Below are 18,667 nucleotides of genomic sequence, written 5' to 3' on the forward strand. Positions count from 1 at the left end.
CCTAGACCAGTCTACTAATACCTCTTCTGGAATCTGAAATAACCTCCTACCTGGTTTTCCCATCCCTACCTCTGTCCCGCTCTTAGCCCACAAAGCAGCAAGAGTTGTCTTTCTAAAGCACAAGTCAGACCATGTTACTTTCCTAGTTAAAAATCTCTAACGGCTTCCCTTTATATTTATAATTATATTCAAAGTCTTTACGGTAAGGCTATAAGGCTTTAAAGGGGCTGGCCCCTGTCTACCTCTCTGAGTTCATCTTCTTCCAATCTTTTATCCTCATATCTTATGTCCCAGGACAAAGTTCTTACCTTTGTTCCTCTAACTTGCCAAGCTTTCTACCACATCTGGGCTTTCACGCCTACAGTTTCTTCCTGTTCTGCCTCCTGATCTTCACACAGCTGTTTCCTTTTATTATTTATATTTAACCCAAATGGTCGGGTATCAGAGGCCATTGTAGGTGAATACCTCTTCCATTTCCATCTCACACTCTCTTTACTACTATATCACCTAATTTTTCTTAGTCAGAGACATTAGTCTGTTTATTCGTTTGTTTGCTTATTTATTGTTTTATTTTGCTGTTTAGTTTCTGTCTCTATTCACTGGGGTTTTGGATCATGAAAACTGCTGTAATCCAAGTGTCTAGAACCGTGTTTGGCCCATCAAACGTATTCAATAAATATCTGTTGACTACGTACTCAACATATAATTGCAATACGCAGACAGGGTTGAGAATTACTATTTTAAACTATTTCTTTTTAAACACGAATTACTGATTAACAAGAATGCTTATGCTTAGCACTTTAATTGTCATACTTTCACGGAAAGGTATAACTGAGTAGTAAAGGCTGTTATACACTTTAACACATTTAATTCCCATATTTTCCTGCACCAAAATAAATCTTTCGTATAAGAAGCAGAGTTCTTTTGACCTTGAGGTCATAGCTAAGGCATCAGCATCTACCTGGAGGCTCAGAACTCCCAGTGGTCTCAGGCCTGTTCTCTTCCTGTCTAGAGTCTGGGAATCAGACATACAACGGGAGTCGAGAGTGAGCAAAGGGGATGTCCAGCTTGACTTCTAGTCAAGTGTGAAGTTGGTCAACGAGTGGAGAGAAAGGGCTAGTGGGGACATGGGGAGGGGGCCCTAGTGACAGGCAAATCATGTATTTCTAGGAAGATGCCATGAGCAAACCTGAGCCTGAGGCCAAAGCCCAGGAGTACACATCAGGGAAGACACAAGGTCAAGTCCATGGATTGTGGAGGTCAAGTCTGGGAATATCCTTTGAATCAGTGGTCTAAGATGAGGTGAGAGAGAGGAGTGGTCCTTTGACAGAAGGGGCCTGTGACATGGCAGTGCTGTTGAAAATGGTCAGCTTTATTCTAAGCTGAGTCTCTTAAATACTAGTCTTGAAAACCCAAACTTTTACAAACCAGGAAACATCACACCTGGCACTTAAAAGTTACAGAAAATGTGCAAGTGGCTTCTAGATCACCTGGGTGGTCCTTATGGCACAGATATAAAATACAGAAAATGGTTTCTCCATCAGACATCAGGACCCTGAACAAATATTATAATTTAGGCCCAGGGTAAGTAGTTCCTTGACAGTGAGGGTCAATGACCGATTCTTCTTCATGAACAACTGAAAATTGCTAAAACCAAGGCACTGAGTAGAGAAATCACTGCTAGGAGGAGAAAGAAAGAGAAAGAGAAAGAGAGAGAGGGAGAGGGGGAGGGGGAGAGGGCGGGAGAGGGAGGGGGAGGGGGAGAGGGCGGGAGAGGGAGAGGGGAAGAGAGAGAGAGACAGAGACAGAGGGAGAGAGGGAGTAATTATTATCTTATTTAGCAAAATACTTGATCAGCTCTGGGAATGATATGGAATGAAACCATGAGTGGAATGCAGAGACATAAAGAGCCCTGCATCATAAATGATGGGGAGCAAGTAGGAAAGAGCTGGCCATTTTCTATGACAGGAGGCTGGGAACTAAGGAGAAAGGGTCTGGTAAGAAATGCCCTACAGCTGAAGAACTTAGAGGAAACAGAGCTATCTAAAGACCAAGTTCAAAGCCCTTAGCTTTTGGAATATTCTGCCACAATCATATATCCTTTGTGGGGTTGGATTTTGGAAAAATTGAGTGATGGAGATTCTGTTTCACATGAGGTTGATTATGAGAGAAATAAAGGATTGAAAGTTGACTTATGTAGGAACTCAACCCCAGAAATGACCACAAGAGGAAACAATTCTGGGGTCAAGGTGGGAGCACTAGACTTTTCTCAGGTTGGGGGATATGGTGCTTGGACAATATTTACCTAATTCTCAAAGTCAGGGGCTCCTCAACTACAGTATAGGTTGTTTTTGAATATTAGTGTGATATTAACCAAGAACATAATATTAGAAGGCAACTCTGGATCTTTTCTCCTTTTCCACACATTATTGGGACCTGTCTGGGGAGCAAGAATTAAGGAAGGCTGCTTTTCATCACTCTGAAAATCATTCCTCTCTTCTTCCTACAACACCAGGGGCTAAGAGATTAGGGTACACAATTATGAATGTTTCAAAAATACGCTAATGGAAAATATTTTTTGTTTTTCTAAAATCTTGCTATACAACATCAAATTTTGCCAAAGTAATTTTGAAACATTATGGTTAACTCCCCTGCAATCTTCCAAAGGAGCATTTTGTTAAACTGTATAAATCTGTGTGAGGGTCTGTGACAAGCTCTGATTGCAGTCTGTCAAAATGAGCCCCTCTTTTCCCACGATAATTGCTAACTTAAGCAAAGGATCCTATACAGAGAGCACATATAGTATATTTTTAAAAATTAGATTAAATTAAGTAACAGATAAAATTCATATAAAAATTGAAGGAGACATATGTGTATGTTTTATATATATAAAGAAGAGCTCTTTTTATTATCTTTTCAAGTATACAATAGTGAGTTATTTAGGGGCAAGGGGAAAGTTCATTTAATATTGAGCAAAGAATTTTAGGAGATAAGTAGTGACAATGTGATTAGAGGAAATTAATTTAGAAAATAAAATATTTTGGAGAGGTGTCCAGATGGCGGCATAGGTGGACTCTGACCTCACCTCCTCCTATGGACACAATAAATTTACAACTACTCTTGGAACAATTACCCCTGACAGAGAAGCTAAAACTGGATAAAAAGCACCCCTGAAACAAGGGACAGTCCTGACTGAGGTGTAAGAGGCAAAAATTCCTTCCTGGAGAGAAAAAAGCCATTTTGGTGAGCCGCGGCACTTCATGATTGGCTGGGAGCAATCCTAAGGTATGCAGCCTTCCCAGGAGAAGTGGGGGAGACGAGTGGGCGAGTGTTACTGCTATAAGCAGCCTTTGGACTCAGTACAACTGAGATGAGTGTCATAATATCTGGCTTTGCTGGTTATTAACTACAATGGGGAATACCCCCAGAAAAGCTATCAGACATAAGGGGAAAAAAGCTGGCTCTTAAAAAGCCCATGCACAAATTTACCCATTTTGGAAAGCAACCTAAAAGGACCTGAAAGAAAGGTGCACAGTCCTTTGGTAAAAAGAGACTCACCTCCTAGGCTCTGGGTGTATCTTGGTGACAGGTGAGACCTCTCCAGGGACTGAGACATTGGCAGCAGCTATTAGTGTGACCTAGCATAGGCATGCTGACACAGATGTTGGCAGACGCCATTGGAGTTCTTCCCCTGGCCTGTTAGTTCAGGGGTCTGCCCCAACCACTAGAGCACTAATTTAGTGTAGCTCAGCCAGGGCAGGCTGCCTGCCCTAGAGACTGGCCCCACCTGACAGCAAGCCCTTGGGCAACTTGTGGGCCTGCATAGTCTGGGTTCCTGGATCCTCAGCAGCAGGGTGAGAAGGTCCACTTCTGCAGGGCAGGGTGTGAGTGAAGAGCAGGTGGAATATGTGGGGCAACTGCAGTGGGGCAAGTGGAGCAGCTTCAGGGGGTCAGGGTGCGCATACAGGGTAACACTGTGTTGATGGTGTGTGTGACCCTGTGGGCAGTGGGGCTTCTCAGCTGCAGAAGATTTGGCTTCTCAAACAGCCACATAGGGGATCAGCTGCAACTCCAAAGCCTGAAACAATTGGGTGCTCCCGTGTCTGGGGCCAGCCCCACTCAGCTGCAAACCTGAGAGAGCTGACAAGAGCCTATGGCCAGAGGCCTACAGTAAGTATAAGCCCTTGAGCCTAGCAACCAGCCATACTGGGGGGATTACTCACTTAACAGAAAAAGTGAAACAGGGCTATGCTATTAGACCTTTCAGCCAATTGTGCTGGAGCTCCCCACACCCAATAAAGTGACTGAAGGGTCCATAGCAGCCACACAAAGCTGAGCATTACAACCAGCTGACCAGGGGGACAGCCTAGCTTTCCTAGTCACCTGCAGCAAGAGCAACCCTGCTACAACAGAAGGACACACATAGCCCCCACAGGGGTCACTCCTGTAATATTTGGAACTGGTGACAAGAGGGAAGCATACTGCTGGGCCTCATAGGGCATCTCTTACATAAGGCCACCTCTCCAAGATCAAAAGATGCAGCTGACCCAACTAATACATAGATATAAACATGGAGAAACAGGCAAAACGAGGAGGCAAAGGAATATGTTCCAAGTAAGGGAACAGGAGAAAACCCCAGAAAAAGAACTAGAAACAGAAATAAATAATCTACTTGACAAAGCATTCAAACAAAAACTCATAAGGATGCTTACTGATCTTGGGAGAAGAATGGATGAACTCAGTGAGAACGTCAAAGAAGAACTGGAAAATTTAAAAAAGAACCAATCAGAAATGAAGATTACAACACTGGAAATGAAAAATTCACTAGAGGGACCACAGAACAGACTAGATGATAGAGAAGAATGGATCAGTGAGCTGGATGAAAGACTAGAGGAAATCACTCAAGCTGAATAGATAAAAGAAAAAAGAACTAAAAGAATGAGAACAGTCTAAGGGACCTCTATGACAACATCAAGTGCACTAACATTCATATTATAAGTGTCCCAGAAGGAGAAGAGAGAGACAAAGGGACAGAAAATCTATTTGAAGAAATAAAAGCTGAAAACTTTCCTAACCTAAGGAAGCAAGCAGACATCCAGGCACAGGAAGCACAGAGAGCACCAAACAAGATAAACCCAAAGAGGCTGACACAAGACACATTATAACTAAAATGTCAAGAATTAAAGATAAAGAGAAAACCCTAAAAGCCACAAGGGAAAGGCAAGTGACATACCAGGGAAAGTCCATAAGGCTATCAGCTGACTTCTGAGTTGAAAGCTTACAGGGTAGAAGGGAGTAACACGATATACTTAAAGTGCTGAAAAGAAAAAAACCTACAGCCAAGAACACTGTACTAGGCCAGATTATCATTCAGAATGGAAGGAGAGATAAAGAGTTTCCCAGACAAGCAAAAATTAAAGGAGTTTATCACCAAGAAACCAGTTTTACAAGAAATGCTAAAGGGACTTATTTAAATGGGAAAGAGAAGACCACAAACAGGAACAAGAAAATTATCCAAAAAAAAAAAGGTAATAAAACAAAGGTAAAGGCAAAAATACAGTAAAGGTAGCCGATTAACCACCTATGAAGATAATATGAAGATCAGAAGTACTAAAATTACCTATTTCCATGGAAGAGGGTAATAGATATACACACACATAATAACAAGTTAGATATGATATCAAAAACGTAAAATGTGGGAGGAGAGGAGTAAAAGAGTAGAGCTTTTAGAAAGAAGTCAAACTAAAGAGACCATCAACTTAAAATAGATTGCTATATACATAGGTTATTATATATGAAAGCTATGATAATCACAAATCAGAAACCTAAAATAAATACACAAAAAATCAAGAGAAAGGAACCAAACATAATACTAAAGAAAGCCATCAAACCATAGGGAAGAAAGCAAGAGAAGAAGAAAGGAACAGAGAAGAACTACTACAGCACCCAGACAAAAACTAGCAAAATGGCGATAAGTACATACTTATCAATAGCTATTTTAAATGTCAATGGACTAGATGCTCCAATCAAAAGGCATAGGGTGGCTGACTGGATAAAAAAACAAGACCCATATACATGCTGCTTATATATGCACTTTAGACCTAAAGACACTCGCAAACTGAAAGTGAAGGGAAGGAAAAAGATACTCCACGCAAATGACAATGAAAAGAAAACTGAGGTGGCAATAATTATATTAGAGAAAATAGATGTTAAAAAAAAAACTATAACAAGAGACAAGGTCACTACATAATGATAATCCAAAAAGAGGATACAATACTTGTAAATATCTATGCACCCAACACAGGAGCACCTAAATATATAAAACAGTTATTAACAGACATTAAAGGAGAAATAGACAGTAACACAATAATAATAGGGGACTTCAACACTCCACTTACAGCAATGGATAGATCATCCAAACAGAAGATCAACAAGGAAACATTGGTCTTAAACGACATATTAGACCAGATGGAGTTAGTAGATATATATAGAACATTCCATCCCAAAACCACAGAATACGCATCCTTTTCAAATGCACATGGAACGTTCTCCAGGACTGATTACATATTAGGCCAAAAAAATAAATTTAAGAAGATTGAGATAATACAAAACATCTTTTCTGACCACAATGGTATGAAACTAGAAACTAACCAAGGAAGAAAATCACAAAAGCTATAAATATGTGGAGATTAAACAAAATGCTACTGAACAATGACTGGGTCAATGAAAAAAATCAAAGGAGAAACCAAAGAGTACCTGGAGACAATTGAAAATGAAACTACAGCATGCCAAAATGGATGGGATACAGCAAAAGCAGTTCTAAGAAGGAAGTGTATAGCAATACAGGCCTACCTCAACAAGCAAGAAAAACTCAAATAAACAATCTAACAGTGCACCTAAAGGAAGTGGAAAAAGAAGAACAAAGCCCCAAATCAGTCGAAGGAAGGAAATAATAAAAATCAGAGCAGAAATAAACGCAATAGAGTCTTAAAAAACAATGGACAAAATCAATGAAACCAAGAGCTGGTTCTTTGAAAAGATAAACAAAATTGACAAACTCTTAGCTAGACTCACCAAGAAAAAAAGAGAGAAGGCTCAAATAAATAAAATCAGAAATGAAAGAGCAGGAATTACAACAGACACTTCAGAAATACAAAAGATTATAAGAGAATATGATGAAAAGCTATACGACAACAAATTGGATAATCTAGAAGAAATGGATAAATTCTTAAATTATATAACATTCAAAAACTGAATCAAGAAGAAATAGAGAATTTGAATAGACCAGTCACCAGTAAGGAGATTGACATAGAAATCAAAAACCTCCCAAAAAATAAAAGTCCAGAACCAGATGGCTTCCCTGGTGAATTTTACCAAACATTCAAAGAAGACTTAATACCTATCCTTCTCAAACTCTTCCAAAAATTGAAGAGGAGGGGAAGCTTCCTAACTCATTCTACAATGCCAACATTACCCCGATACCAAAACTAGACAAGGACAACACTCAAAAAATAAAGTTACATGCCAATATCACTGATGAACATTGATGCAAAAATCCTCAACAAAATACTAGCAAATCGAAAATGAAAATACATTAAAAAGATCACACACCATGATCAAGTGGGATTTATTCCAGGGATGCAGGGATGGTTCAACATTCGCAAATCAATCAACGTGATACACCACATAAACAAAATTAAAAATAAAAATCACATGATCATCTCAGTAGATGCAGAGAAAGCACTTGACAAGACACAGCATCCATTTATGATAAAAACTGAATAAAATGGGTATAGAAGGAAAGTACCTCTACATAGTAAAGGAAATACATGACAAACTCACAGGTAATATCATTCTCAATGGAGAAATACTGAAAGCTATCCCTCTAAGAAGAGGAATCGACAAGGATGCCCACTTGCACCACTCTTATTTAACATAGTATTGGAATTCCTAGCCAGAGCAATCACGCAAGAAGAAGAAAGAAAAGGGATTTAAATTGAAAAGGAAGAAGTGAAACTGTCACTACTTGCAGATGACATGATTTTATATATAGAAAACTCTAAAGGATCCACCAAAAAACTTTTAGAAATAATAAATGAATATGGTCAAGTTGCAAGACACAAAATCAACATACAAAAATCAGTTGTGTTTCTATACACTAATAATGAAGTAGCAGAAAGAGAAATTAAGAATGCAATCCCATTTACAATTGCAACAAAAAGAATAAAATACCCAGGAATAAACTTAACCAAAGAAGTGAAAGATCTGTACACCGAAAACTATACAACATGGTTGAAAGAAACTGAAGAAGACACAAAGAAATGGAAAGATATTCTGTGCTCTTGGATTGGAAGAATTAACATAGTTAAAATGTCCATACTTCCTAAAGCAATCTACAGATTCAATGCAATCCTTAGCAAAGTTCCAACAACATTTTACACAGAAATAGAACAAAGAATCCTAAAATTTATATGGAACAACAAAAGACTCCGAACAGCAAAAGGAATCCTGAGAAAAAGAACAAAGCTGGTGGTATCACATTCCCTGATTTCAAAATACACTACATAGCTATAGTAACCAAAACAGCATGGTACTGGTACAAAAACAGACACACAGATCAATGGAACAGAGTGGAGAGCCCAGAAATAAACCCACACAGCTATGGACAGCTAATTTTCAACAAGGGAGCGAAGAACATACAATGGAGAAAGGAGAGTCTCTTCAATAAATGGTGTTGGGAAAACTGGACAGCCACACGCCAAGAATGAAAGTGGACCATTATCTTACACCACAAAAAATAACTCAAAATGGATTAAAGACTTGAATGTAAGACGTTAAACCATGACAATTCTAGAAGAAAACACAGCTAATATGTTCTTTGACAATAGTCTTAGCAGCATATTTTCAAATACCATGTCTGACTGGGCAAGGGAAACAACAGAAAAAATAAACAAATGGGACTACATCAAACTAAAAAGCTTCTGCACAGCAAGGGAAACCATGAACAAAATGAAAAGACAACCTAACAATTGGGAGAAGATATTTGCAAACCATATATGCGACAAGGAGTTAATATCCATAATATATATAGAACTCATACATTTCAACAACAAAAAATCTAACAATGCAATTAAAAAATGGGTGAAAGATCTGAACAGACATTTCTCCAAAGAAGATAGACAGATGGTCAACGGCACATGAAAGGAGTTCAACATCACTAAATATTAGGGAAAGGCAAATCAAAACTACAATGAGATATCACCTCACATCCATCGGAACAGCTATACTTCACAAGACAGGAAACAAGAAATGTTGGAAAGGATGTAGAGAGAAGGGAACCCTCATACACTACTGATGGGAATGTAAACTGGTGCAGCCACTATGGAAAACAGTATGGAGATTCCTCAGAAAATTAAGAATAGAACTACCATATGATCCAGCTATTCCACTGCTTGATATTTATCCAAAGAACATGAAAACATGAATGTGCAAAGATACATGCACCGCTATGTTCATCGCAGCATTATTCACAATAGCCAAGACTTGGAAACAACGTAAGTGCCCATCAAGGGATGAATGGATAAAGAAATGTGGTATGTATACACAGTGGAATACTACTCAGCTGTAAGAAACAATGAAATCTGACCATTTGTGACAACATGGACACAAACTTGAGGGCGTCATGCTAAGCAAAATAAGTCAAAGGGAGAAAGTCAAATACCGTATGATCTCACTCATCAGTAGGAGATAAAAACAACAACAAACAATCACATAGAGACCGACATTGGATTGGTGGTCACCAGAGGGGAAGAGGGGAGGAAGGACGACAAAAGGGGTGATTAGGCACACGTGTGTGGTGATGAATTGTAATTAGTCTTTAGGTGGTGAACAGGATGTAATCTGCACAGGAATTGAAATATAATGATGTACACCTGCAATCTGTATGTTATAAATGAATGTTACCACAATAAAAAAAAGCCAAAAAAGGTCTCAAGACAGCCATTTAGTAACAAATAAAAGCAGCTGACTTCCCCTTAAAACAAAGAAACAGAAAATATTTGGGGGATTATAATTGTGGAGCTGAATGGCACTTAGAGATATCATCTATTGCATCCAACTGATGCTGGATGCAAGAATTGTTGCCTGAAGTATAAAGATCTCTGTTGAAAAAAAAACTACCATTTCTCTTTGACTCAGTAACAGTTTAAGAAACATTCGCTGCCAAAGATATTTTTTAAATACCTCTTAGCTTGATTAAATAAAATGTCCTTCACAAAGTTGTCTCAGCGACAATTAAATGAACTAAGAGCAATTTTCACTGTAAGCATAAATAAAACTAACAATTTAAGTACATGGTTCTAGGGGAATAAGAAATTGTAATATCAACTCATTTCTACTATTAAATCCATTTAATTCAACCTCAAGACAAAGCTATGTGTTTCTAAAACTCTCTGAGAGCAACCTCAGTCTCCCTTGAGACGGCTTTCCCACCTTTTACAGTGGTTATCTTAAAAACGACAAAAGTATGAGACCCTTTGGTGACACACGGGTGATTCCTGGTCATTTGTCCAAGGGGAGCTGTCAGCGCTTCCCTAAGTTGCCCTCTCCTTTGCCCCATATTTGACATCACTTGCTTAACCTGTCTACCTTCAGTCACTCTGTGTGGAGTAGCTACATTTTTTCATACATAGCTCTTTTATTAATCATTGTATCCAGATAAATAGGAAAAAAAGTGATTTAAAGAAAAGCAGGAGTCTTAGAGTAGGTGGATAGAAGAGACCAACTGCCAGGCCCCATTGTACAAATATTAACTCATCTAATCCTCATTACTTCCCTGTAAGATGTTACTGTTGTTGTCCCCATTTCTGCAGTGGAGGATACAGTTTCAGAAGGCCTAATTAATTCACCCAAGGCTTCAAAACCAGAAAGCAGTAGAATTGGAATTTAACAAAACCCTGGGAATCTGGCTCCAAAGTCCATAATCTTAACCCTTAACTCTTTTGCTTTACTGTTGCTGAGAAAATTAGAGCAAAAAGCGCATGCTCACTATCCACAGCAAGGTGGCTAAGAGGCAGGATTGCAGTAACCAAGCATTGAAAGCAAGACCTTCCTAGCTCTTGTTTCTTCACCTTACTGAAGTTTTCAGGATTCTGTAGACTCTATGGTAGAACCACATTTTTCAAAGTTGGTTGAAGGTCCCTTGTACCTAGTTTAAGATGAGAGGGGCTAACCATAATCCTTGCTTAAAAGTAATTATGTCCCAGTTCTATATGCTAACAGAAAATTTATTGAAAGGAGACAAAGCAACTCATAGGTAAAGCCATCTTTGCTGAGTCTTTCCTCATGTGAAATCTCAATCAAGACCTAGTAACTGGAATGTTCTTTGAGGACTGCCAAATACCTTTAGGAATTAACACTTGAAGTGATGTCAAATGCCACTAAGTAATAGACCAGTGGTTCCAAACTGTGTTTTGGGAGACTGCCGGGTCCCAAATCCTCCTTAAAACACCCTCTAGCTCAGCTTTGCTTCAACTTTTATATATTTTACACGTTGAAATTCTACACAGGTTTTTTTTTTAAAGAAATGGTTATATTGCTTAAAAACTTTAATTTTTATTTTACGATCATCCTTACATAGTATTGTTTTTTTTTTTTCTTTGATTCATTCACTCATTCATCCATTATAGTAAGTATTGGGAAAACAAGGTGAAATATTACACAGCCCCTGCCCTCAAGGAGCTTGGAATTTGAGGCGATCCTACTCAGTTTGAGGGATGAACTGAACTTAAAATGAATTATTGCCTTATATACTCTTTTTAAGACAATGCAATCATAGTCACTAAATCAAGACTCTTTCAGTGCTACAAATTTTAACTTTTTGCTCATCGTTGACAAAGCAATCACAATGAGAGACACTAGATCCTGTTAGTCAGAACTGAGAGAGGAAGATTTATACTCACTCAAAACCAGCGCCAATAAAAGAAGCAGAACACTGTTATTTTTCTTTAAACATGCAGCATTTGTTTCATTTCTTACCTCTAGAGCTTTCAATCTTTCTAACAGCAATTTGGTCTTTCCTTTCCCCTCGTCCGCACTGCTGCTTTCGCTCCGCGAATCCTCATCCACCACCATGTGAAGTTCTTCCAAAGCTTCCTTGTGTTTTCTCTCTTCCTCTGGCAGTTTTTCCTGAAGCAAGAAAGAATTATTGTTTTCAATAATCTCCACTGAAAAATAAGCAAGTTTACGAAGTTTGGAATATCCCAATTGCATCTGCATACTTTCCAGGGCTGAGGGAGAAAAGATTTTGCTAAACCAATTCTGAGTGGTGCTTACATTAGTAAAAAGAGTAGATATTTTTAATACCTGGCAAGACAAAGCCACTGGGTCACCACCTCTGAATGTACACATCCTCTGCTCTGTTGGAGAAGTGACCCAGCCAACAAAGCCTTAGGTGGAGTCATGCAGTTAATCCCTTTTTATCTGCACCGTGGAATTCAGCTGTGTTCTCAACTGGGGAAAAAATAAGTCAACCTTTGTAGTACTTGATTTGAAAACAACTTAGCTCCTTAAAATAGGATCATTAAAGTCACTGGACATGCAACCATGTAATTAATTTAAGGGATATGAAAATATCACAAAATACTGAGATGATAGTGATTTCAGAATTCTAAGCTGAAACCAGTTAGTTCCTTTGGCTCAATAGTAACACAGCTCTTAAGACTACCCCTTGTCCCTTTTCTAACACTCCAGGATTTGTAGTATAGCCTTAAGGCAGACATAAAATGTTGTATTATCCTGTCTTGCCTCCCTGTTAGAAGCCCCTTACTCAACCTTCTGTCTGGCAGCTTTTTGGAAGTTGAGAAGTGTTAATTTGAGCCTCATGATTGGCTTTTGTTTTCAAGGGAGAAAGAAGTGTCAAGAGAACATCATATGAAAATAAGCGTATCCATTTTGTACACATATCAAGACCCTCATGCTATAGAACCAGATGACATCATTCCATCACACTATTTAGTTTTAACCACAACACTGCAGAAATAATTGTCTTAATACAGCTGGTTGTCAACCATGTGGGCTAAATTAGATTATCGATGGTGAGAGACTTCTTTACATTTGGCACTAAACTAAGGTCATTTGTAAATACAGAAGCACAAAAGATACAATTCTTAACCTCTAGACACTTACACAATATACTTAGAAAAGAATAGCACAAGAAAAAAAACAAGTTTTTAAACTGTGTTCATGAAGATGTCTTTGGAGGCTCCAAAAATGTTTAACTTATTTTTTTAAAATAAGTTATAAAGTATGTAAAGAAATACGCCTTAATATATATAGACATATGTATAAGTATACATGAATTTGTATATAGTCATACATCACAATGATGGGGATACAGTCTAGGAAATGCATCTTTAGGCGATTTCATTATTGTGCAAACATTATAGAGTGTACTCACACAAACTAGATGGTATAGCCTGCTACACACATAGGCTATAGGGTACTAATCCTATGAGACCACTGTTTTATATACAGTCCATTGTTGACCAAAATGTCATTATGTGGCACATGACTATAGATATGTAAAATACCAGAGACCACATGGTAACTTGATCCATGTTAATTTGTTCTGTACTGATTTCAAGATATAACGTCTCCTGTCATTTCTGTATATAAATGTGCAACTGATTAGGAAAGGGATAGCTCTTTATGCAATCAGGCCTAAGCGTGTCTAATCTCATATAACGTGCAAGTATATTCACTTCCATAGCAGGTATGAGTTCCACTCAGATAAATGCTGGGCAAGTTTAAGGTGCAGATCCTCAAGCCAGAACAAAAATCTAGATCATGACAATATTTTTACAGTTTTGACTCTTTCAAGTTTGGCTGCTTGTTAGATTTTCATTTCCCTGATAAGGAATATGTAGTCTGTAGAGTTGCCAACTCTGAAATGAAGAGGTCCTTCTACCTGTCTTCTAAGATTGGGGATCACTGTAATTAAACTCTCAACTGGGACTGTAAAGCAAGCCGTTTACAAAAATATCATCATCTATATCTATTTCCCCATGTGAATTATGGTTTTTCATGGCTCTCTCAGCAAATTACACCTGTATTTTCTTTAATATATATATATATAAAGTATATATATATATATATATATATATGAAGCACCCTGTAATAATGAAGGTTCTATAGCTAATTAAAACAGACAAAGAGAAGCTGGTGTGGTGGATGAAAAGCCAAAAGACTTTTGAATATGACAACCGGATTCCAGATCTACCATTTACCAGCTTAACAAATAATCTTGGGCAAACTATTTAATTTTAATAACTCTTGGTTTCTTTTTCTCCTAAATGTCTAAATGAAGCTAGTGCCATCATATATAACATACATACATATACAGCCAATTCGCAATTTTCCTGGTAGTTATATTCCATAGAGTTGTCACGAATTCTGCATTAGTGAACACGGTATCCTTGCTCCTGGGGGAAATACAGGGTTATGTTCCTGTGAGCCTCTGGTCACAATATCTTCATCACTAATCAATTCATAACCTTGTTTTACAAGTGTTTCTGTTTAAAGATACCTTATTTAGTATATATCGTTGACTCATTACCATTGAACAAACAGGCAACAGCACTATAACTCATGACTGAGCAAAGCTTATCTAACACCCATTTTCTCCATAAGGCCCCCACAGCCTTCTTGCACACAGGAACACTATACAGCACTTCAGCATTGGGCTTGGAGGCTATTCTAAACTGCAAACTCACTAACAATAAAAGTAAAATGTGAAAAATGTGGCTCTAAATAGAGCACAAAAAGGATACCTGTGTACAGTATGAGACCTGAACTAAGAAGACAGAGTGTTGCCTTGTTTGACCTCAGCTGGGAACGTGCATGGCAGATGACTCAAAGTTTTCACCACTCTGTACATGTCCATGAATGACCATGAGAGCACCATAAGTGTTGATTTGGGGATTGCAAATAAATTTTAGAGAGTAGGCGAATTCACAAATACAGAATCCCCAAATGATGAGGATCGATGGCGCACTCACACACACACACACACACACACACACACAATTTAAAGTGTCCAGGCATAGTGTCTAAATATTATTAGATGAAACAACTGGAAACATTTCAAGATGATATAGATTATGAGTATTTAGATTACATAAAATGCAAGAGTCATTTTACATAGTTCGAAGAAGGGGTGATCAACAAGGGCTGTGGGATATGATTTCATGGAAATGGAATGTGACTTATGCTCTGATGCAGCGATACAACTTGAACAGTTAGAGAGACATAGGGTGGGATTTTGGGTCAAAGAGAAAACTGAGACAAAGGCTCCAGTCAGGAATACATTTTGCCCTTATTGATTTATGAGGAAACCAGTTTGATTAGGGTGCAGAAAATTTTTTTGAGAGATTAGTTGAGTAAGAGGATTGGAGAGTGCAAGAGAGAAATGATTCTTAGAACTGAGAAAGAAAAATTTAGGCACAATTCATATGTCCATTTGTTCATCCTACAAATGTGTATTGAGCACCAGCTATTGACCAATTGCTGTTCTAGGTGCTAGAGATACAGCAAACTAGATGAAGTTCCTATATTCCATGACCTTATCTTCTAATGGTGGGAAACACAAACTCCAAATCAAATCAGTAAGTTATATAATCGTAGCTAGTGGTGAATGCTATGAAGAAAATAAAACAGCTTAATGTGATGGACAGTGGTATGTTTAGGGACAATGTTAGACATTATGACATTGGTGTAAGGCTGTCTGAGGAGGTGGCCATTTGAGCTGAGATCAAATGATGAGAAGGAAGCAGTCACGTAATGGCCTGGGAGAAAAGCATTCCAACCTTGCTGCCCAGTTGAGGGAGAATCCGTGTAATGGAGAATAGCGACTGTAAAAGAAAGAATAATAGGAAATGAGAAAGAGAGCTGGACCAAGGAGGGTCTTGCAAGGCACAGGAATGGGTTTGGATTTTATTCTAAGTGCAGGAAAGAGGCTTTGGATGCTAAGCAGGGAAGTGATGGCTTCTGATTTACACTTGAGAAACATCATCCTGACCACTGCAATGGAGAATGGGCTGTGGAGGGAAGGAGCTGGGAGACCAGCTGGGAGGGCTTTATTTAGGAAGGAATAAAAATTAGGAATACTTTGAAGGTTTTGGATAAGGACTTACCAAACACAGTTCTCATACTGGATGGTAGGTCAGAAGGCCTGGCTTCAAAGCCCTGCTTTTACCCTTTTACACCTTGTTAGGCAAATCATTCAACCTTTCTCGTCCTCAGTTTCCCCCAGATGTAAAATGAGATGGAGGGACGAAAGGTCCCTTCCAATGTTAAAATTCTAAGAATTTTTTCAGGAAGGAAATGTTGTCAGTATGCTTAGTGTTAACAGAGATGACAAGAGAACAGAAAAAGGTCCTCTACATTTTGTAATAAGAAGGTTGTTAGTGAGGACTGGAGAGCTGTTTGACTGAAGTGTGATGATGGTACCCAAATTGTCAGTGGTTAAGCAAAAAATGAAAAGAGAAAATAGGGGCAATTTTCTTAGAAGCTTTCTCAAAAGTTTGGCAGGGCAGGGAAGGAAATATAAAGAACTGTAGCCAAAGGGCATCACAGAGACAAGTGGAAATCTTTTTCAAGATATAGAAAACTACATTGTTTGCAGGACTGAAGAGAAGAGGCAGCACTAGAGAAGGCAGCAAAGGTGGGACGCGTGAAGAGATCTCCAAAGCAGAGCAGGCCGAGGGTGAAAGGCACTGAGGGAAGAGGCAAGGTTTTGTTTTTTAAAATGTGGTTCCCTGCAAAATATTACTTTATAACTTAATTTTTCAGTTAATATTTCTTAATCATTAGTTAGCATCTAGCTTGAGTTCTCAAAGAACAAGGATTTGAGCGCATGCAGTTCATTTGAGAAATGCACGAAACACCGGTAAAGATGCGACTCAAGGAAGAGAAGAGAGCCGTTGATAGGCGTATTACTAAACAACTGAAGCTAAATCGATGGGAGACCCACAGAAAACTCGGGGCAATACACAGGCCTTAGAATCATCCCACCCCGGGGGTAAGGGAGTTGGGGTGCTTATGCACCAGCACACGAGAGTCAATGGATGAAAACAGCTCCCAGGGTGGCAATTTCATGGCACTTCCAGCCTGCCACAGGCTGTGAGGCTTTGCATACTCTTCACATAAAAGTGCCCTCTGACACAGACACTGGCAGCTGGGAGTCATAGGAGCACTCTGGATGGTTCCAGCACACGGGCAGGGCACTACCAATGTCCACTACAGCTAGACAGGAGGCTTGTGACTGCTCTGACGTGACACTATCCAGGAAGGAAAGCCACATTTGTATGCTGCTCAGACTAGTCATTGACCTAAAAGCATACTTGCTTGTGTTCTACACTCTAAAATGCCAGGAAACAATCCAGAATGTGAAGTTATCTGTCCTGTCCTTTTCTCCACTCTTGTCTCCTTAATCACTTACCAATGAGAGTGAGAGGGTATAATGTAGTAATGGGAAAAAGGAAAGACTTAAAGGACATATTTGAAGTAAGTAGATGAGCAAAAGAGAAAAATGAGTGGAGAGCAAGAGGCAGAAGAGAGGAAGTTCTGAGAGAGCTGGAAATATGGCTGTCTCCCATTGATAGATCACAATTGTTATTTCAGAAAGGACAGCTCTTAAATTTATATTACACTCATAAAAGCGTGAAATATTTAAAAAAATCAAGTATGTGTATTCTATCCACACATAAATAACTCATTACAATCAGAAAATTTAGCTTCTTTGTTAATTAATCACCTGTGATATACATGGTAAAAAGAGAGCAAGACAGGTCAGAAACATGTGGTTTTAAATAAAATATACTCTCCTTATGAACCTCCAAGAGAGAGACAAGGAAAATAAGCCAAGTCCGCTGCTGAGGATGCCAAACTGTGAAAAGAATAAGTTGATTCCAGAGGTGACCTGTTTTCATGTTTTAGTTCTTTATGGACTTTAATCAGCAGTGAATTCTATAAAAGTGAGGCCACCACACAAACAACTTTCACTCCCCACATATTTCATCTATGGTTGAGACCATAAGCTTGTTTGCCTCAACAAATACCAGGCAGTACGGAGGAAGCTAAAGATTTAGGAGCTCAGTTAGCATCCATGGGTTTAAATCAAATTTGGCCTTGTCGGTACATAAAGCCATCCTTAGAGCTATAAGTTTCTCTAAGTGGTTACCAGGGTAATGATTCACCTTTGGGGGAGCTCTCATCTTTTGTTCTCAAGCAGTCAGCATCATCAGGCCTATGTAAAATAATATCAATCAACACAAAGCTCTAGGTTACATCAGTTCAACTCAGATAGATGACAGTTCAGGAAGCTCAGTTAGTCCAAAGAGCAGCAGCATAGCTCTTCGCTGATGGCCAGCTACTGCTCACTCAAACACATTTGGAGGAAAATGATCATAATGTCCTTTCCCAAAATGCGTCTTACCCATCTTCCAGTCTCCAGCTTCAGCAGACCCAGCACAAAGTAGGACTCAAGGAAGAGTTCATGAGGTCACCTTACTTTATAATTAATTAATCCATCCATCCCACAAATATTCACTGAGTAGATTTTATGTGCCAGGCACTGTGGAAGCTGCCAGGGATACCAAGGTGAATGAAA

At 38.8% G+C, this 18,667-nt stretch overlaps 1 protein-coding gene across 10 annotated transcripts in view; it reads right to left on the reverse strand.

Annotated features, from left to right (window-relative positions):
- Positions 1 to 18,667, reverse strand: part of NCKAP5 (NCK associated protein 5) — a 916,285-nt gene that overhangs the window by 264,922 nt on the left and 632,696 nt on the right. For all 10 annotated transcript variants that reach the window (XM_070507565.1, XM_044769045.2, XM_044769048.2 and 7 more), the window contains one exon: positions 12,037 to 12,186. In XM_070507565.1, coding sequence (XP_070363666.1) covers positions 12,037 to 12,186 — 150 coding nt within the window. The remainder of the gene's footprint in view (positions 1 to 12,036; positions 12,187 to 18,667) is intronic.

The sequence above is a fragment of the Equus asinus genome, chromosome 4 (genome assembly GCF_041296235.1).
Source record: "Equus asinus isolate D_3611 breed Donkey chromosome 4, EquAss-T2T_v2, whole genome shotgun sequence".
Lineage (NCBI taxonomy): Eukaryota > Metazoa > Chordata > Mammalia > Perissodactyla > Equidae > Equus > Equus asinus.